The sequence below is a fragment of the Protobothrops mucrosquamatus genome, unplaced genomic scaffold (genome assembly GCF_001527695.2).
Source record: "Protobothrops mucrosquamatus isolate PMUCROS unplaced genomic scaffold, P.Mucros_1.0 scaffold453, whole genome shotgun sequence".
Classification (NCBI taxonomy): domain Eukaryota; kingdom Metazoa; phylum Chordata; class Lepidosauria; order Squamata; family Viperidae; genus Protobothrops; species Protobothrops mucrosquamatus.
Genome location: NW_015386776.1, coordinates 160,823 through 182,819, shown reverse-complemented (window position 1 = coordinate 182,819; position 21,997 = coordinate 160,823). Strand labels below are relative to the sequence as shown.

General features: G+C 33.6%; 1 protein-coding gene across 1 annotated transcript in view; it reads right to left on the bottom strand.

The window, feature by feature from the left end:
* The window catches only part of LOC114922179 (lipopolysaccharide-responsive and beige-like anchor protein), an 89,420-nt gene that overhangs the window by 11,309 nt on the left and 56,114 nt on the right, over positions 1 to 21,997 (bottom strand). The window contains exons 16-25 of the mRNA XM_029284236.1: positions 20,227 to 20,324; positions 18,535 to 18,653; positions 18,060 to 18,139; positions 15,694 to 15,756; positions 11,321 to 11,418; positions 9,727 to 9,819; positions 8,178 to 8,286; positions 7,556 to 7,637; positions 5,235 to 5,358; positions 4,794 to 4,986 (exon numbers count right to left, since the gene is read on the bottom strand). Coding sequence (XP_029140069.1) covers positions 4,794 to 4,986; positions 5,235 to 5,358; positions 7,556 to 7,637; positions 8,178 to 8,286; positions 9,727 to 9,819; positions 11,321 to 11,418; positions 15,694 to 15,756; positions 18,060 to 18,139; positions 18,535 to 18,653; positions 20,227 to 20,324 — 1,059 coding nt within the window. The remainder of the gene's footprint in view (positions 1 to 4,793; positions 4,987 to 5,234; positions 5,359 to 7,555; positions 7,638 to 8,177; positions 8,287 to 9,726; positions 9,820 to 11,320; positions 11,419 to 15,693; positions 15,757 to 18,059; positions 18,140 to 18,534; positions 18,654 to 20,226; positions 20,325 to 21,997) is intronic.

The following is a 21,997-nucleotide window of genomic DNA, read 5'->3' as shown; positions in this document are numbered from 1 at the left end:
AGGGGTCAAATACTTATTTCACTCATTAAAATGCAAATCAATTTATAACTTTTTTGAATGTGTTTTTCTGGATTATTTTGTCGTTATTCTGTCTTCTCACTGTTAAAATAAACCTGCCATTAAAATTATAGACTGATCATTTCTTTGTCAGTGGGCAAATGTACAAAATCAGCAGGAGATCAAATAATTTTTTTCCTCACTGTATATTTTAGAAGAGACTACAGCAAGGACAAGTATAGTAGGGCTGCTCATCCACATAAGATGAAATAGGAGATATTACTTGCTATCCAACCAGACAGTTTTATGCTACTCCCTTACCTCCTAAGAAGTTTTAGTGTTTTGTGAACCTGTTTTGAGAATAAGGAGAAGTTTGGCTACATTACAATTCCCTAAAAGTAGCAAATTTCCACTTATTTGGGGACTAGTTAAATATACTTATAGTGTTTGATGATTTTATCACTTTGATTGAATATCAGCAAATGCCATACTAGTATGGATTGAATATTCATAGAAATATTCAAAATGTTTCTTTCTATTATTACAATTATAGGTCAGTAGCTCTCTACATAATATTTTTCTATTGCACAAAATGTATTAAATCTGTATTATTCTTTAATATCCAGCTTAAGCATTTCTTCTAAATTTAAGGCTCTTATTTTGACTTTCTGAACTTTCACAATTCTGATCTTTAATTATACGTCTTATAATTTCTAACCATTCCAGTCCAATATAACCTGACATTTTTTCTATACCTTCTATTTTTATCTTTTCTTCTGCTCCTCATTTATGCTTCAAAGTAATTCTCATGAAACAACAGAAATTTCTCAACTTTTTTTTAATTTTAGACATACGTAAAAATATACTCTTATGTTTTCTCTCTTTTTCCCTTAGGTGCATTTAACTAAAGTAGTATGGACTTTTGCAAATTACAGCTCAAGAGTCACTAGGGTGTTTTTAGTGTGCTCTGTTACTTCTTTAATTTTCAGCTTTATATTTGATACTTCTCTTATTCTATTTTGAAATTAATATTGAGTGTTTTACATTTTGACCAATCACTTCACTTTAAACAGCATAATTGAAATATATGAGTTGTCAATCCAAAAATATCATTTTGATAATAAAAGCCAATATATGCAAGCAAGAACCTCTGATGCTGTAGAAAGTTTAGGGGGAGTCCTGCAGATATATTGAGGGGTAAATGCATTTTCATCATCAAGGGGTCAACTCTCTAAGGATATGGGATACCTGTTTAAGTCAACGGTTATATGTTAATTTTTTCCATTGTCTTTCCAATCATGGCCCAAAGTTTTATTTTTATTTTACAAGAGTATTTTCATGTTTTAAATTCTGAAGGTTTATATGAATTCTAATTCTACTGCTTCTATTCCTCAAGTTATTCCATTGGGATAAGAACATCCCAGGCCTTCAAGGTCTGCCATTTTCAAGCTCTATGGGGCAAATTTACGCATTTCAATATTCAGCCATCCTCCTTTCATGCCTTCAGACTCTTTAATCTTTCCCCATAATTCAATACAACCAACAAATCATTTTTGCTGGTCTTCTTTTTTCAATTTGTCTGCATCTGCAAGCCTGGGCAAATCAAGTAAATAACTATAATTCAACTTAATTTTATGGACATCAGTTTCACTGAGTGATTTATATTTGGCATCTTATTCAATCTTATACTTTGCCAAAACATTAAATAGAAAACTAAAGTTCATCCCTTGTTTTAATTTATTGCATTTGAATTCTCAATTCTTGGGGGCTAAGTAATTTCTAAACGTTATGTAACTATAGTCAAAACTTAAAATTACATGTGATATAAATTAATGTATCAATAAATATTTTAAATATATGTTGATACATTATTCAAATTGCAACAGAAAAAATAAATTATCCAGATTACTCCCAAAATATATTTTCAGAAAATAAATTCACTTTAAGAAGTTGCAAGGATTTAGCAAAAGTAAAGAAGACATAAACAAGCTGAAACTGAAGAAATGTTAGAAGAATTTATCACAATAGGAATATAGCTTCTATCTGGGTTCCTTTGTGGTTAATTCTGCTTAGGACTAATATAAAAACTAGGCAATAAAAGCAAGTTATTTTACACAGTATATAATGAAAAGAGCAGAAACGAGAGGGAGGAAAGATATAAAAATACTGATTTTTTTTAAAAATCAGAGCATTACAACAGGCTTTAGCTATAATAGGATTATGTACACCTTCAAATCCTGAGAGCAAAAGAAACCTAGGTAGTGCAATTATGCCACAAAAGCCATCACTGCTTATAAAGCGTAGTACTGCAGTTGGAAAAGAGGCTACAGTGACAAACGGCTTCCCTGCTACAAAGGTGGCAGGAAATCTATCAAACTGAACAATAAAATTGCAATTGAGTTTCTTTGGCTTTTTATAGCAGCTCCATGTATCTTGATGTGCAGCTCTGCAAGATCTATCCAATTTTGCAACACTAGTTCTTTCCACACAAGCTCTTTACCAAAAATAAAATTATATAGTAGAGTATGAATAGACAGTGGCTGATGCATAAATGAAATAGAGCTAAATTATAAATTAAAGCATACAAAAAAAAATTAAAAGCAATTACTGTGACTCAGTTTAAGGATTTTTTTTCTTATGAATTTGAATATATTGAAACTCTACAAAAATGCATACTTATTCAAACTAAATTCAGAATTCAGTAACAATTTTAAGAAAGTTTTGAGGATCCTTGTCTTCAGAACATTTACAGAGAAATTTAATTAAAACAGGTTATTTTATTACTAACTTTTGTATGCTACTCTAGTCCCAATACCCAATACCCAGAGTGGTATATAAAAAACCCCAAAGGATGAAAAATAATATGACAGTTTCAACAATATATGTTACAATAGCATTGACCAATGGGGTAGGATAAATCTTAGTTCATGCAGGTGATATGTCATAAGGATAATTAAAGTGAATTAACCTGAATTCAACAGCACATGCCATGTAACTCTTGCATTGTTAAGACAGAAATGGAAAACAATGGCTGATCTAACCCAATTATTAAAAAAAAACAAATGTATGTATATGAAAACTGCCTGGAATAATGGTTGAGACACCATTTTGACAAGAACAATGAACTCTGGCAATAAATCCCATACAAAAAAAGTTGTCTGATTTTTCGTGTCCTTAAAATGTTCCCACCATCACTTAGCTATCCCACTTTACACCTGACTGGGAGCAAGCTTGGCTGAAAGTGGCATGAAAATAGTATTCTTAACAAAAACTATTTTTTATCATTTTATTGGATTGAAAAATGAAGTGATAAACTTAATATTAATTTAAATAATAGTTTCTCATGTCAGAATATGTAGACTATCAAAATCTATGTAATGCAGAAACTGAAGTGTTGATTCTTATAACTTATATACTTATATACTATGTAACGCACACATATACATATATATAATATATACATACATAACACACATGTATGTATACAGTATATGTATGTTCTAGTTGGCATCCATTCACATGATAAGATTATTTTATATCAAAACAGTGCAGTCTAAAATTTATAGAATTATTAGCAATGTTAATATTTATCTTCTTACAAATGTCTATCAACTCATAAACAAATGTTCATGTTGTAACATTTCTCATGAGCTGTATGGAAACCTTGAATCAGCATTAAATTGATGTGTGTCTAATACCAATGAATTTAAAACTGAGTAGTCTTATATTAATGATGAAAAAACAGTTATGTAATTAAAATTTATTATGAACAAAGCAGAGAAAAAAGTGCGCTAGAAAATAGTTATCTTCCCTATAAACTATACACAATTTAAGAAAATTATTAATGTTAATTTCAACCTCTACAATTCAAAAGAATAAAATGCAAATTAAATATTAATCCAGAATCTTAATTATCAAACAGAATTCATAAATAACTTTTAAATACAATCTATGTAAGTAAAATCATAACCTGGAAAGAGAGTATCTGTTGTTTCACTTTATAAATATGGTCTCATAAGGCATCGACATCCACATAGCTGAAAGAACAATTTTTGTACCTGAACTGTGCCGTCAACACACCAAGTGTCCCATAATTCACGGTATAATGGGGGGGGGGGAAGTCTCTTCATTTTTCTTACATTGTAAATCCCCATATGGAAATCCACCCAGAGCTGTATTAAAAATGTTTGGGGGAATAGAAGAAGGAACCACCGTGGCAACCATTGAAACTTTACTCTAAAATCTGTTTTTCAGTTGAAAAAAGGTTACCCCCCATTAGAGAAAAATTCTTTCCATCACAATTTTATTATAGTTGTAAAAAATTATACTATTAGTAGTAGGAAAATTGTTTTATTTCTTATTCAAGAAGAAACCTTCTTCTAACAACCTTTCTTCTCTTTGTTTGGGTGGAAACAGCTTTCCCTTCAGTTTCATCAGACTATAGTAATTTGTTGCTCAGCCTCTCCATATTAAGAAAAGGGCATCATTCTAACATACAAATAGGCAAGGTGCGCCACCTTGTGTTTCAAATTTATATGGTTCAACTGCACAGGCAGTTCATAATAAAACATAGTTTTCTGATCATCAACTTAGCTACTCATACCATTGGTACATGAAATTGCACAAGCATTGCACCAAATATTTTCAATTATTGCTTTATGGAATATTGACACCTACCCTTATTTTGTTCTCTCTAGTTAAATTCAGTGAAAATTTTGTTTTTACTAAACCTATCAAATTGCTCTTCAAAGTTCTTTAAAAAAAATCAGAATTAGAATTGTTTTTGCATAACTCACCTTTGAATGTGTAATTGCTAGGGTATCCACCCAAACACGCCAGCCACCCCATTCATACTTGATTGCATGATAAAGTAATATCCTAAAAATGGCATACACCATTTCTGTTATCTTCTGTTCATCAGAGCTTTGGGGATTAAAATAGCAAAGGGAAAGCATCCATTCCTGCCATACAGAACACTGTAGTAAACTCCTGAAAAATGCAAACACATATTGAAAATTCACTTTGAAGAAAGCAGGAAAATACAACTCAAAGACAACATTAATAGGAATTAATGACATTAATAAACACTTGATACAGCTAGTAATTGATTAAACCATGTGAACAATTTGAGACCAGTTCTTAGTTTAAAAACAATTTTAATCATGCAGGTTGAAGAAACAGCTTCCTAAGCTACATTATTATATAGATATATAGATATAGATATAAAATGATCTTACCTCCTATTCTCCCTGCTGCTATTAAAAAGCTTAATCATGTCTGATAGGAAAACTCGGTGGACTTCCATGGTTTCTGAGCATGGCGGAGAATTACGCAGCAAAACAGCAATAACTTTCAGAAACTCTGGAAAACATAACAATTTTAAAAATCAACATGAAAATAAGATTTTCATCTCCCTCATTCTAGTTCCTTTTCCTTCTTCCCAAGTTAAACATTATTACATGGGTATATAACAAAAAGCAAAGTATACTTTTTTGGGGAATTATTCCTGGAACATTTCCTACAGTGCTTTCATTAACAAACTGGATTATATGTATTAAAAATAAGGGGAGAAAAAATCTTGGTTCTTCAAATACATCCTTGTATCCTTTTTCCTTGTATCTTTATTCTGGTTTGGCATCATGCATCTTAAAATTCAATTTAACCATACAGAAACCTGAAAACACTCAATATTTTTATTAATTGCTTCCTGGGCCTAAGAGACAAGAGAAATCTTATTGGTGAGTTTCCCAAGGGCATCTGGGAATGTTTACTAAGAGACAGAAATCAGATAAGCTGGATAGTATATATTTATAGATGGATAATTATTACATCTTCAAATATACTTTTATAGCAGAACATATTTTCAATTAAGGCAGAATGTTACTAAATTCAGACCAAAACCTTATGCTGTACAGATAGTCCTTGACTTACGACCATAATTGAGCCCAAAATTTATATTAGGGCGAGATAATTGTTAAGTGAGTTTTCCCCCCTTTTTCCCATCTTTCTTGCCACAGTTGTTAAGTAAATCATTGCAGTTGTTAAATTAGTAACATGGCTGTTAAGTGAATCTGGCTTTCTCATTGACTTTGCTTATCAGAAGGTCGCAAAAGGTGATCACATGATCCCAGTATCCCAGGATACTGCAACCATCATAAATATGAGTCAGTTGCCAAGTATTTCAATTTTGATCACATGACCATGGGGATGTTGTAACAGTCATAAGTGTGAAAACAGTCATATGTCATGTTTTTCAGTACAGCTGTAAACTTCAAATGGTCACTAAATGAACTATTGTAAGATAGTATGGCTGCTTTCCTCAGAAAAAGAGAAAAGGACCAGTTCCTTAAAAGAGCTGTAAACATGATCATGTCCATAGCTGCTCCAAAGCACTTACTGGGATTAAAACCCAAAATAATAAACAATTCTAGATTTACTATTTTCTGCTATAGCAATCCTATTCAGATGTTTAACTGAAAGAGGTAATAGGTAAAACAATAGTAAATATTTAAGGCCTCCCAATATAGAACAACAATAATGAAAGACTGCTAGGCTGGAATCATATTCACCTAAACCAGTGGTTCTCAACCTGTGGGTCGGGACCCCATTTGGGGTCGATTGACCATTTCATGGGGGTCGCCAAGCAAGGCTGTCCGCCATTTTTTTGTCCGCCATTTTTTTCCTCCTTTTCCGGCGGGTGCCTTACCTCCCTTGGGCTGGGCCAGCTGGTGGTCGGCCTGCTCCGTCTCTGCCGCTTGCCAGCTACGCCTCGGCCGGCGCAGGGGGCAGAACCATGCATGCGCGGCGCTCCCGGGCAGGGAAAGTCCTCGACATACGACCGGTTGGATAGTCCTCGACTTACGACCGGTTTAGTCCTCGACTTACGACCGGTTTAGTCCTCGACTTACGACCGGTAGGGGTCGCGGCATTAAAAAGGTTGAGAACCACTGACCTAAAACCTGTTGCGAGTTTCCCTACAAATAAGAAGCCCTATAAGACATGTTTCTAGACTGCTAAAATATTATAAATGAATCTGAATGAACATGCTTAAAGGCCTATTGCAGGGTTACAGCTACACAAAGCTGCTGATTATGGGGCTTCTGTATATCGCCTTATTCCTCTGTATATAACCCTTTTACCTCTCATTTGTACATGTTAACAGCTCTCATATTAATAAAAAATAAGTTAATTAACCATTCCAATGAAGAGCTTTCAAGTATCTGAGAAACTGAAGCATCAGGCCAGTTTTTCCCCCAGCACTGATACAGTTAATTTAGAATGGAAATTAATAATGAATTTAATTTCCAGTGAAGTCATACCAACTTAGGTACTCAGATTTATGCTAAAATTGAAATTGTTACTGAAGTCCTTTTCCTAAAAAAAACCCCTTTAAAAATACTTCAAGTAACAACACTTCCCAAAGTAGCAAATGTTAGATTATGAAAGCAAACATAAATATAAGAAATATACTTCCTAGTACATTTTTCCCTTTTTGAAACACATAAAGCACAATTTAAAGGCTCTCTATAGTTTATCTGAAAGAAATACAGATGCTTACGGGGATTTTGTATTTTCACTGTTGAATCTGGGTCAGGATGCTGTTTATGCATCACTTGTGTACAAATCTGCTCAATAAGTATCTGATTAAAAAGGAAAAAAAAGAACATATTAAGAAAAATCTAATATTGAAATAATTTCAAACCGTTCAATTAAAAACAGACAAATTCTGATCTTTAAAATAACTATATCAATAAGTAAAATTAGCTTTAGGTGGCAAGCAGCAAGAATGACTTACTTCTTACTGCCTCGTTATAATATTTTTCCTTGCTCAGATAACATTATTTACCTCAGGCTGGTGACAAAATACACACACACACACACACACACACACACATACACAGACATATCAACACATCATATCATACCATTCTAAAATTTATTTTGATAATATTGAAAGATCTGTTTGACTATTGAAGTATTATTTTAATTAAATTAATTTTTTTATTAAAATTAAGTACTGAATTATTAATTTTGGCTTTTCAACTTAAGCATATGTTTGTAACATTTATGTTTGTTAACTAGTATTTCTCTGAAATAGAAACAAAAAAATCCAAATTTTATCACCTGGAACATATCAGTATAAATTAAATCATCTCAGCTACATATTTTAAGTCTTTTACCTCAAAAAGTACATTGTAGGTAGTCATAGAAATTAAGTTTGTTTGAAGCGTAAGCCTCTCAGTCAGAAGAGAAAACAGTCCATGTCCAAGCATAATTTCTGCTTTCCTCCTAAAATTATATGGAAAATTAAATAATAATAAGTAACTTGTTGAATGTATTTTTGGAGAACTATCACTTTCAGTATTTAAATGAAAATTGTTCTCCTTTTCTTCCCCATACTCATTTATTTTATGTTTATGCTTAGCTTATGCTTAGGTTTGTAGCTAATTTTTATATTATGAAAAAGGAAAATATCAAGTTTTATCTCAGAGATATTTCTTAATAATAAGTGTTCTGGTGGAAATTTAATCTATATAGTCAAATAATCAAGTCTTTATAAAATAAATTGAGACATGCACACAATTGCTTGGAACCCCTGCTTTGCTTCTAAGTTTCAAAAGGTTGTTAACACCTTGCTATGTTTATATCAGAAATAAAGAATGGTTAATAATTGCCAAAGAACCCATAATATGCAAATCAAATTTAGCGGTAAAGATGTGGCTCTGCCAGTTGGCTTGGGGCCCCCAGTAGATGAACAGCACAGTGGAGATAGTTGATCAAGTAATAACAGATCCCACTTCCCCCCACTCTGCCCTCGTCCTCCCCATGTGTCCATAGGTTTTAATGTTTGATTTTAATTACTTTTTAAATTTTATATGTACAGTATATACATATTTTATGACTGTAAGCCCCCCAGAGTTACCCTATGGTAAGATGGGCAATAAATTTTATAAATAAAATAAATAATAAGTAAATAAATTTAAACTATGTTATCGTGTTCTAGCTTCTTTGAAAGGCATAACAGATTTACAAATTATGGTTAAGTACAGTACAGGGGAATATTAAAAGAATATGGGCAGGCCTAGTTTATGTATACTTGGCTAAGATCTAATTGTTTTTAAAATGTAATATAGGTAGACTGTTCAGTGATCAGTTGAAATTACAACAGCACTGAATGCTGGGATCTATGACCTCTGCCTGAAGTTCTGGCCATTGCAGCACTAAATAATTAATAAATAACAATATAAAATCAATTACAACTACAGCAATTCAACTATGACCATTAATTTAACATTGGCTTTAAGTTACAATGGCCTCAAGAAAAATGACATAACCTGTCTTCAAAGATATGACCAGCCCCACAGTCACATGTTCATAATACAAGCACTTGGCAACCAATTTGCATTTACGATGGTTGCAGTATCTTGTGGTCACACAATCATGATTTGCAACCTTCCTAGCCAGGTTCTGACAAGCAAAGTGAATTGGGAAAGCTGGATTCACTTAATAACAGGGTGATTCCTTTAGCATCATGCGATTCACTTAACAACCATTGTAAAATGGTCATAAAATTTGGTCCGGTCATGTGATGACTTGCTTAATGATTATATTCTCCAGTCCCAAATGTGGTTGTACATTGAGGACTACTTATAGAAAATAATCCCAAAAAATAATATTTAAGGGGTTAGATGTTTTTATGGTTTACTATAGTTCCCATCTAATACTTACTTGGGTGCCAGATGCTTTAAAAAGTAGCCCATCACCTTCAGTGCTTGTACTCTGATCCCTTCACTTTTGGAAGCAAGAAGCTTGTAGATAACACTAAACAAAAGATTTTTTAAAAGTCATAGAGTAAAAATGGCTAAAATAATTTACATAGGCAACAATCAAGCTACGCTTACAGAATAATACTTATTGTATACAGTGATAGCTAAAACAATCCCGCATATTACTAAGATACTTGTCCCACTGAATCAAAATGGAGAAAAAATATTCATGATTAACTCAAATCCTACTCCTATTAATGGAAAAGAGAATTTATATAGCAAAGGGTCACAAACAAGAAAGACAGGAAGTTATTAGTTCAAAATGACAAATGCAAATTATCAAGGAATTGTGCAGCAGCTGTCCAGATGAAGTCGGAGACACTGACAGAAACTTTCAGTCTTTTATATAAATATAAATGTATTTATTATTTAAATTTACAGCAGTCTTTGTCATCATCCAGAAAAGGAAGAACATAAGATAGCCAGGAACACAGGAACATCATGAGGTATATCTAAAATAGGATACAGAACACACAGAAGAAAAAAAGGAGGGGAAAAAGGGAACTCCCCCTTTATACTTATAGCAACCAAGCATAGTGCAGATTGCATCATGCATGAATCAGCACACTATAACTAATCAACTACAATTGTATGTTCTGACCTATTGTTCACTTTACTGTTCCAGCTACTAAATTCAATATCCTAACACAAATATTTATTGAAAATAATAGAAAATATTTTAAAAAACATAGTTTTTGAAATATATAGAGAACACAAACTGGAGCATATATTTGCAGCCTTTTTCTATATCTTTGCCCAGTTTACAATGTTAGATAAATATTTATTAATGTGTCTATATTCCAAGTGATGGATTGAATATATCAGTCTCTTTGAGAGAAAGTTATGTTAACTATAACATTTGACATATGTCCCTTGCTGGTCATATGTGACAGCATCCAGAAAAGTGAGGGGTAGTCCTCCATTTACAACCATAATTGAGTCTACAATTTCAGTTGTAGGTCGTGACATTTGTAAACTATGTCACCATGTCACCAGATCCAATTTTTATGATCTTTTTTCATTTCAAACAATAAAGGTATTAGCAACCAGTAACAAAGCTCTCTATTTCTCAGTAAATACACACACACGATAGATAGATAGATAGATAGATAGATAGATAGATAGATAGATAGATAGATAGATAGATAGATAGATAGATGGATGGATGGATGGATGGATGGATGGATGGATGGATGGATGGATGGATGGATGGATAGGATGAGAGAGGGAGGGAGGGAGGGAGGGAGGGAGGGAGAGAGAGAGAGAGAGAGAGAGAGAGAGAGAGAGAGAGAGAGAGAGAGAGAGAGAGAGAGAGGATACATAGATAGAATTATTGTTTCAAATTACATTCTTGAATATGAATTCACAAAAGATCTGTAACTGGATGTTTTATACAAAGTAACCCCCATATTAATATGTAACAAAAGACGTTTATCTGACAAGACATCCAAAAATTCAACTGATTATTGTTATTTCTACTGAAATTTAGTTCTTACCGTAATCCATTCCTCTGATCAAAAGCAGGAATCATAGAACTGGGGTGCTCAGACATGAGAGCAACAAGCAATTGCAAAACATCCATTAAATTTTCATCCTAAGTATAAAGAAATTCATGTTAAAGCTGATACTGCAATTCAAACTTTGCAGATTTTTATCAATTCGTGAATTACACTATATTTCGCCTGTCATTATAGACAAAACAAACAAAAGAGTGTTTCACATATAATGTTTTCTTCATTGATGGCCATAGTAATAAGCACTTGTTAAAATTTAGGATTAGACAAAATGAAAGATGCTAGAGACACGTTCTTGATATTTTCAGTCTTACCAGGCCTGACAAAATGGGCATGTTCCAAGTTGTTTTCGTGAAGCAGTGTCATCTAGTGGGAACCAGAAAGAGGTGCTTTCTCTGACGTAGAGCTTGCCCAATTGCTCGTTCTATTCTTCCCAAAACTAAGTAAATCCCAAAACTTTTGGCCTTCCAAAAAACTTTAAAATCTTTGCTATTCCCTCGGGTATTGGGTCAAGAGAACAGATTAGCTCAGCTGTAAGGCTATATGACTGTGAGATGAAAATTTTGAGAACTTGTGTATATTATAGATAGTCTTCAAATTATGTCCAAAATTGGGATTGGAATTTCAGTTGTAAATTGCAGTCATAAGTTGAGGCACGTGACCATACTCAATTGTACAACCATTTTTACAGCAGGCATTAAGTGAGTCACTCAGCAATTAAGCAAATCAACCTTGTTGTTAAGTGAATCATATGGTCGTGTGAATCAGCTTTTATCCAATGGGTGGCTTTGCCAGTTTCTGGCAAAAACATTACAAAATGTGGTCACATGACTATGGGATGCTGCATCCAGTCACAAATGTAAGCCAATTGCCAAGCACCCAAAATGTGATTGTGTGATTGCAGGGTACAGCAGTCATAACTTCTAAGATGTCATAAGTTCTAAGATAAATCATAATTTGTTTGAGTCCATTATAACTTTGGTCGCTAAGTGAAAGGTCATAAATCAAGGACTGCTTGTAATGTTGTGGTATTTATTTTTCTAACTTTCTGAGTTTTATTGTTATAACTGTAATTTATTCTTAGCCATCCAGAATCATCAAAGCATGATGGGTGACTGCATAATTTTTTAATAAATAAAAAATGCAGCTTCTCAGTATTGTATTCATGTAATGATATTCATAGGAAACATGTAAAGGATACTTATAAAATTTCATGATGACAGTTATAAAAGCCAAAGGAAGCAGTAGTAAGGAAAAATTGACAGTCAAAAATAAAAAAACCACAAATCTTAACTCAGATCTATATAAACATACCTAAGGAACTCAAAGTTATCCCTACTCCCAATACTAAAAAAGTGAATATATAAAAGCAGGCCATCTAAAGAACCAAGGATATAAATCTATTTGCCCATGAAAGTTTTGATATATCCATGCTATAAATCAAAAAATGTCAGAAGTAAAGAAATACTCAGAAGCAACTTTTTATGGCAGGGAAACTGTTATTCAAATAACAGCTTTTGTTGCTTTTTATTTTAGACTCCTAATGCCAAAACTGATTAGCACGTGTCCTGTCATACAAAAAACATAAAATAATGTGTTGCTAAACTGTTTCAGACTTTAGTCCTAAACTAGAAATTGCAATACAAAAAAATCACATATTTTTACAAAATAAAATAGTAACTATGTTATAAAATGCATAAATACTGTAGTCCAGAAATACTTTAAGAAATTGACAAAAACAAAGCTGCTTAAAGTACTAAATAAAACTCCATATTTAATATAAGCAGACTGTGAAAATAAGAATGTGTAGTGAATGAAAAGCCCATGGTCCCCTTACCTGTTCTCCTTTAAGGCCCCACCCCATGGAATTGATTGACCTGGACTTTTAAAAGTGCTTGACTCTGGAACTAGTTATGGTGGCATTGAAGAGGAAAAGTGGAAAAGAAAAAGGAAAGGAGAAAGGAGAAAAGACAGAAGAAAGACCTGAAGTCTCACAAGAAAGATAACCAGAGGACATCAGAAACTGAGATTGGATAAGGAGGCATTGGGAATGGGAAAGAAAGTAGGAAGAATTCTTGTAAATGGCCAACCAACTGGCAAAGACTGAGCAGACTGGGAATATGAGATCAAGTGCAGCATAAATATGTAGGCATCATTACATTTCAGACTCTGGCAAGCAGCCCGAGCAGAGCTCAGGCACCTGAAAGCCCAGCAGAAGCAAATAAAAAAAGACAGTCATCTTCTTGTTGAAAGCCCAGAATGGCTGCTGCCGCAGCATTTAAAAAACAGCTGAGCCACGTAATGTCAACCTAGCAGCCAGTCATTTGAAAGTAACTATAAGACAAAGTAGGTCGGGTCTAAAAGTTTAAGAACCAAACACAAAAGGGTTAAATCAAGAAGCATAAATTAAAATGAAAGCACAGAAATAACAGCTATAGCACCTGCAGAATTATAGACTGTGATTCAAGAGAGAACATGGGACCAGTTTAGTATTGTAGTCAAGAGGTTGGCCTAGAAGGCTGGCTGGGTGACATTGAGCCAGTCACTCTCCCTGAGACAAACCCACCTCATAGGGTTGTTGTGGTGATGAAAATAGGAAGTAAGAAGATTACATATGTTTGCTACCTTAATTTGACTTTATACACATACACTACATGCAGAATAAAATATAATAGTAATAATAGTAGTAGTAGTAACAACAACAACAATAATAATAATAATAGAAATCACGTAAAATATTAATGTTGGCATTTCCAGGTTAGTATCTGTTTTACATTAATTATACTTTTACATGCAATCTGCCATATTTTAGCATGTTTTCCATAGGTATGGTGGCTATGTTTGGGCTTGCTTTAGTTGTTAATAGAGATTGCCTGTTAAATTGTGAATCACTACACTGAATGGATTTTTTTTAATTACTTGATTTGTTCTGCTCCTTGTTTAAGGGTTTGCCCCTTAAACAAGGAGCAGAACAACTATAATTGTTCATCACATAGTCAGCCAAATGTTTAGACTTGACTTGGCATTTTTATCCACCTACTCCCTTCCAAGAGCAGTAGAATAGGCAGATGTTGATGCTTGATGGTGTTAAATGTCTCATCGCAGAATGTAAGCTGTTCTGAGTAAAGCTGCCTTTTGCAATTGACTATGATTTTATTAATGCCAATGCTGTTCAAGTGGTTCTCCAGATGTTTTGGGACTGCACCAAAGGCCCTTATCACTATAGGTACTATTTTTGTTTTCTTTTGCCACAGTCTTTCTACTACTATATGCAGATCTTTATATTTTGTGATTTTTCTATTGTAGTTCTTTCTTTTCTCCTCTGCTATCTTCAGGTACCACAGTATACATTATCAAGATTTCTTTGTCTTTCTTATTGACAGTTAAGTCTGCAGTATTATGCAGCAAGTGCTTGTATTATTGTAGATATAATAAAATAAAATAAATAAATTCTATTTACTTTTTAGATGCTCCGGGATATCTCCATCAGTGTTTTGAAGAGAAAACTTTATTTCTAAATGCCAGAATTAATGCACATAGAACTCAAAGGGAGGGGGGGAGCTACTTAAGATGTAAAATTACTTAGTCTACTTGTTTTAATGTCCTGAAAGCAAATTAGTTTATTTATATTTATATCCTACTTTCTAAATGTTTGATAATACTTCTTGTATCAAACTCTTCCTGAAACCAAAACATGAAGATACCAATAATTACAATAGTAACTTCTAATTACTGCTTTATAGTATATACTTGAAGATAAACTAAGAGTTTTAAGTGGCAAAGTTCACCCTCAAAATTTCTTTTAGCTTATCCATGAATGGGCTTATCAAGAAGTACAGTATATGTAGCAATATTTTTTAAAAATATCCATACAGCTGGTGCATAACCATGGATAAACCCATCCATAAATAAGCAGACCCTCAATTTTAACCAAAATATAATGAAAAAAGTGCCACTTGTGAATAAGTAAATTGTGTAAATTTAAAATAAACAAACATTTTAAGGGCTTGGCTTATTGCAGGTAGCACATTTTTCACATATATCCAGAAATACTTTATTTAAAATGCTATTATTATTGTTTTGTTTTTTCATGAAAAAAATATTTTGTGGATACAGCTTTACCATTTGTTCTTTTCTCTTTCACCCCTTGATATTCCAATTTGATGAAATGAATGGAAAAAAAACCCCTACAGAATCCTGATACACAACTGAACTTCAAGATGAGGGTTCTTAAATGATTTTTTTTTAGTTTCAATCAATTTTATGCATGTTTTTCTTACTTCTGTGTTATTGGATGGTAGGAGGGAATATTTTATTCAAAAGCTTCTTGGAAGCAAGTTGCCAACTTAGTTTACCTCATGAATGGTAAGAAGATAATTCAGAATGCCCTGTAGTTCATCTTCTTTCACTCCATAGTCCTTAAAAGATAAAATCAAGAGAAATATAATTCAAGTAACGCATTTAAAAGCAGAAGAGAAAGGTTGCTGTCTAACATAAATACTAGTGAAATATTTTGGATTCATTAATAATGACTTGGGTATTAGTTTTAGTTAGTATTAATTTCCATACGGGTCCCTATGACTATGTGTACCATGAATGGATTCCGTACATCCCCATATATTGATCCTTCAGATCAGGGGTCCCTAACCCCTGGTCCTTGGATTGGCACCGGTCCACGGCAGGGCAGAAACCAGGCCACGCAAGCAAGCAAAGCTCCATCTGTGGGATACAGGCAGCACATGAAACCATACCCCCTCCAGTCCATAGAAAAACCTATCTCCATGGAACCAGTCCTTGGTGCCCAAAAGGTCGGGGGCTGCTGCTTTAGATCTTGTACTCTTGGCCTTCATTAATTTAAAGGGAGCCTATATGAATTACAATATAGCTTATTCAATAAATGAGGACTGTGGCTCACTAAAAGAGCTTATGTTTGCCTGAAGGAGCTCTCAAGTATAGTCTTTGGTGCTTTCAATTAACTTGGAATAACCATTGCCTAGAACCCCACAGAGTCACTGCTAATTATTAAACCAGATAGACAAATTGTATTTTTGAATATAAAACTAGCTTTAAATATTCCCATTATAGTTTTCATCTATTTAAAGTAGTCTTCCGACTAATTTACTAAAAACATCAAATAGAATCAATTGTTAGAAGCAAAATATCTTGCATTTTGATTAAAAAGGCATAAAGTACACCATCCAGAGTCACTTTTTGGTGAGATAGGTGGCTATATAAATTTGACAAATAAATAGATAAATGAATGTCTACATATTTACATACAAGTCCCAAACTATAATCAAAGAAAGCAGTTTTTTAGTCTTCCGGGATATACAATTGATACCAGAAGATAAAATATTTTAACTATATATGGTATAATCATATACTTGGCTTGCCTTAGAGCAGGGGTCTTCAAACTTGGCCCTTTTATGACTTGTGGACTTCAACTCCCAGAATTCCTCAGCCAGGTATGCTGGCTGAAGAATTCTGGGAGTTGAAGTCCACAAGTCATAAAAGAGCCAAGTTTGAAGACCCTTCCATTAGAGTCATAAATAAGAAGAAATACCGAATGTGCTATTTAATAAGGCTTCAAGCATTCTTAAAGCAAAATTGAATACCAATTCCAAGCTCGGAAAATATTTTTTAAACATTTGTCCTATAAAGCTGCTGCCTTTTTTTCAGCTGGAGAAAGTCTAAACCCCCTTCAGTTATTTTCACTAATCTTTGGGGAACTTTATTAACTGAGCTTTTTTCAGTCAGGCAATATAACAAGGACAGAATGAAGAAGGGACAGAAAACAAAAGGAAGAAATAGGACAAAATGGATGGCTTGCCATGGGCACAGTTTCTGTACATACACATCAGTTTGATTACAACACTGGATTCACAACATGGTTAACCCTCTTTTTTATACTGTATCTCTCTTCATTTCAAGAAAGACATCCTCACTTTAAAAATATATTGATAAGATTGAGCGAGTCCAGAGATGGGCAAAAAGTATGGTGCAAGGTTTGAGGAACAAAACATATCAGGAAAGATTGGAAGAACTGATTATGTACAGCCTGGAGGACAGAAGGGGAGGATCATGACTAAAATCTTTAAATATATTATAGGTGTGAATAAGATTCTAGAAGGCAGTATTTTCAATATTAAGCAAAAATCAAGAACGTGGGGCATAATCCCAAACTGACAGGAGGGAAGTTCAAAAGTAATGTTAGAAAATATTAATTCACAGAAAGAGTAGTGGAAGCTTGGAACCAACTTCCAGCAGAGGTAGTAGGTCAACCATCAGTAACTGAATTTAAACATGCTTGAGATAAACACATATCCATCATCTGACAAAAATTAAAAAAATAAAAGAAATACAATTAAAAAATTAAAAAAAACCTCAAAGGGCAGACTTGATGGGTCACTGAGTCTTTTTCAGTTTCCTATCTTACAGAGAAAGCAATTGTTAATTGAAGAATAAAGCAGCTCTTGCGGGACATGGAGATTTAAAGGGCTGCACCTTCTTCCTCACCTTAATTATTCAGAGTCTGCACTTCCTACAGCAAATGTTCAGTCATGAGAAATATACAGTACACTCTAAAGCAGGAAGCTGCCCTCCCACCACCATCATTTGAATTGGAATGATGGTTCCTAGAAGCTGAAAACAATAAGCAGGGCAAACAGCTCTGTAAGAAAATAAAACTGAATAGCATAGTCTCAATTTGAAGATTTCTTACCTTTGTCACCAACTGCTTAATAAACATCAGTAAACAGGCTCGCAGAGAAAGAATTTCTTTCTGATTAGGCCGAGGTCCATCTTAATATGAAAGATACATTATATTACATCATATATTTAAACAGTCTGTGATTATTACAATGCAATTACAGTGACTCCTAATTGTTTGTGCTGCATATTAAAGAAAACTTTATTATTTTGAGCACATGAAATATTTCGATCATTATGGATTTGCTTTAATCAGGCTAATACCTTAACAAAACTCAAATCAAATGTCTAAGCTAGAATGTTTTCATCAAGCTTAAGCAGTAGATTGCTTCAATCCTTTTCAGTGGAAAGCTATGTGTCAAAAATATGAAATATATCTATATTTTTTAAGGGAAAACTATTATGACCTCCTTCTAGAAGCAGATCCTAGTGTCCTCATTTGTGCTTAAACCAGGCTCATCCCCTCTTTCTTTTTACTTTATCAGTACCAGAGAACTGTCTTCCCTGCTGACCAGTATTTTCCTTCTGAATACTGCAGCCACCTCCAGTCTCTTGGTCAAATCTCAAACAGGCAATATCCTTGGGCAGCCTCGGCCATGTATCTTTACTTACAGAAGTAATACTAAGTCATGGTTTGTTCTAATCATGCAATACAAGTTTTGCATGCACCCAAAGAGCAATATTTTTATTTATCTGTTTTATTTGTATCCCGCCTTATTTTTAAAAATAACTCAAGACAATGAACATATCCAACACACCTTCCTTCTTCTAATTTCCTACTAACAACAACCCTGCAAGATGGGTTGGTGTAAGGGAGCTGATGTTGTGCTAAGTCACAAATAATATCTATGCAATTCACAGTGCTTAAGTTTGCAAAACCTCCTAAGCCAAAACCCAACTAAATATATTATATGTTAGGCTAAAAAGTGAATCCAGGTAAGAGTTGGTAAGAGATCCTAAAGGATTACAAAGACATCATAACAATATCAAAAGGACTATGGAAAGAGATAATATTCGCATTTATTTTTAACAGGGCTCCCCCCCCCCCCCCTGTTTGATTCCTTCAAGTCAATGTTAACTCCTGGCAACTGCCTAGACTAATCCCTTCAGTTTTCTTGGCAAATATTTTTGAAGTGGTTTGCCATTGCCTATTTACTAAGGTTGAAAGTGAGTGACTGGTTCACCCAGCTGACTTCATGCCTAAGGTGGAGTAGAACTCCCCTAACTATTACACCACATTGGCTCTCTTTAGGAAATATACATCCTGCAAATTCCATGTGAATTTCTTGTCACTGTAATATTTTAATGTGTATTTCCAGATGGGGGGAGGGGCTGAAATTAAATAAACAGTTTTAAAACCACCTTCTACATTTGTACAATTTATTACCTTGGCCTGGTTACTTTTTACTAGGGATATACAAAACATATTTTCCCATGAAGAAAATACTTCCCGAAAGACCGGATATTCAATTTTTCTCATTGACCATTTTGACTGTTCTTTCCCTATTCTGACTGTTCTGGGGATAAAGCTTTCCACAAGTAAATCGACCTCATTCTGGAAAATGTTGAAACCATCTCCACAATAACCAAAACAGCATGGTCCAGAAGGAAAGCTTAACATTTGGATACTTCTTGAAACATTTTAGTATTCAAGAAGCATGTTTTGCATATATCTAGCTATAATATTCTGGTCAACAAAAACCATGGAGCCAGCCAGCCAGCCAGCCAGCCAGACACACACACACATACACACACAATTCAACAAATGTAATATGACACTAGAATTTTAAAAGAATAAAGATCACTCAGTATCACACACATTATACTTAAATTCTATCAATATTAGGATATTATATTGTTTCAGCATCTAATTTATTCAAAGTTCCAAATGTTGTGTTATTGTTATAAAACAAGAAAATAAATACATACCTANAGAGAGAGAGAGAGAGAGAGAGAGAGAGAGAGAGAGAGAGAGAGAGAGAGAGAGAGAGAGAGATATGATACATAGATAGAATTATTGTTTCAAATTACATTCTTGAATATGAATTCACAAAAGATCTGTAACTGGATGTTTTATACAAAGTAACCCCCATATTAATATGTAGCAAAAGACATTTATCTGACAAGACATCCAAAAATTCAACTGATTATTGTTATTTCTACTGAAATTTAGTTCTTACCGTAATCCATTCCTCTGATCAAAAGCAGGAATCATAGAACTGGGGTGCTCAGACATGAGAGCAACAAGCAATTGCAAAACATCCATTAAATTTTCATCCTAAGTATAAAGAAATTCATGTTAAAGCTGATACTGCAATTCAAACTTTGCAGATTTTTATCAATTCATGAATTACACTATATTTCTCCTGTCATTATAGACAAAACAAACAAAAGAGTGTTTCACATATAATGTTTTCTTCATTGATGGCCATAGTAATAAGCATTTGTTAAAATTTAGGAATAGACAAAATGAAAGATGCTAGAGACACATTCTTGATATTTTCAGTCTTACCAGAACTGACAGAATGGACATGTTCCAAGTTGTTTTCGTGAAGCAGTGTCATCTAGTGGGAACCAGAAAGAGGTGCTTTCTCTGACGTAGAGCTTGCCCAATTGCTCGTTCTATTCTTCCCAAAACTAAGTAAATCCCAAAACTTTTGGCCTTCCAAAAAACTTTAAAATCTTTGCTATTCCCTCGGGTATTGGGTCAAGAGAACAGATAAGCTCAGCTGTAAGGCTATATGACTGTGAGATGAAAATTTTGAGAACTTGTGTATATTATAGATAGTCTTCAAATTATGACCAAAATTGGGATTGGAATTTCAGTTGTAAATTGCAGTCATAAGTTGAGGCACGTGACCATACTCAATTGTACAACCATTTTTATAGCAGGCATTAAGTGAGTCACTCAGCAATTAAGCAAATCAACCTTGTTCTTAAGTGAATCATATGGTCGTGTGAATCAGCTTTTATCCAATGGGTGGCTTTGCCAGTTTCTGGCAAAAACATTACAAAATGTGGTCACATGACTGTGGGATGCTGCATCCAGTCACAAATGCAAGCCAATTGCCAAGTACCCAAAATGTGATTGCAGGGTACAGCAGTCATAACTTCTAAGATGTCATAAGTTCTAAGATAAGTCATAATTTGTTTGAGTCCATTATAACTTTGGTCGCTAAGTGAAAGGTCATAAATCAAGGACTGCTTGTAATGTTGTGGTATTTATTTTTCTAACTTTCTGAGTTTTATTGTTATAACTGTAATTTATTCTTAGCCATCCAGAATCATCAAAGCATGATGGGTGACTGTATAATTTTTTAATAAATAAAAAATGCAGCTTCTCAGTATTGTATTCATGTAATGATATTCATAGGAAACATGTAAAGGATACTTATAAAATTTCATGATGACAGTTATAAAAGCCAAAGGAAGCAGTAGTAAGGAAAGATTGACAGTCTAAAATAAAAAAACCACAAATCTTAACTCAGATCTATATAAACATATCTAAGGAACTCAAAGTTTTTTTTTTTTGTTTTTTTTTTTCAATATAGAATTTTATTGTTTTTATCATAAAAGAAGAAATACATCACAAGTATTACACAATGATTTATCCCATCCCCCCACCCCCCGGACTTCCCAAACCAAACCTAGGCTAACATTCAACTACAAGTAAACAAATATTAATATCTCTAGCTCCAAACTCTAAACTTAAACAATCCATCTCCTCCGTGTTAATAAAAATTATTCATTTGATTAGTTCTTCAAATACCCAAAATCTTTACCATTTCAGCAAGATAGTTTAACAGCATCCCTTACTTATACAAAAAAAGAAAAGAAAAAAAATTTCCATCTTCCATAAAGTTAAGAAATTAATTCTATCATTTCATAAAGCTACACCTATAAAAAATCATTTGGAACCCTTAATAAGGTTTACAACTTCAATTACTTAAT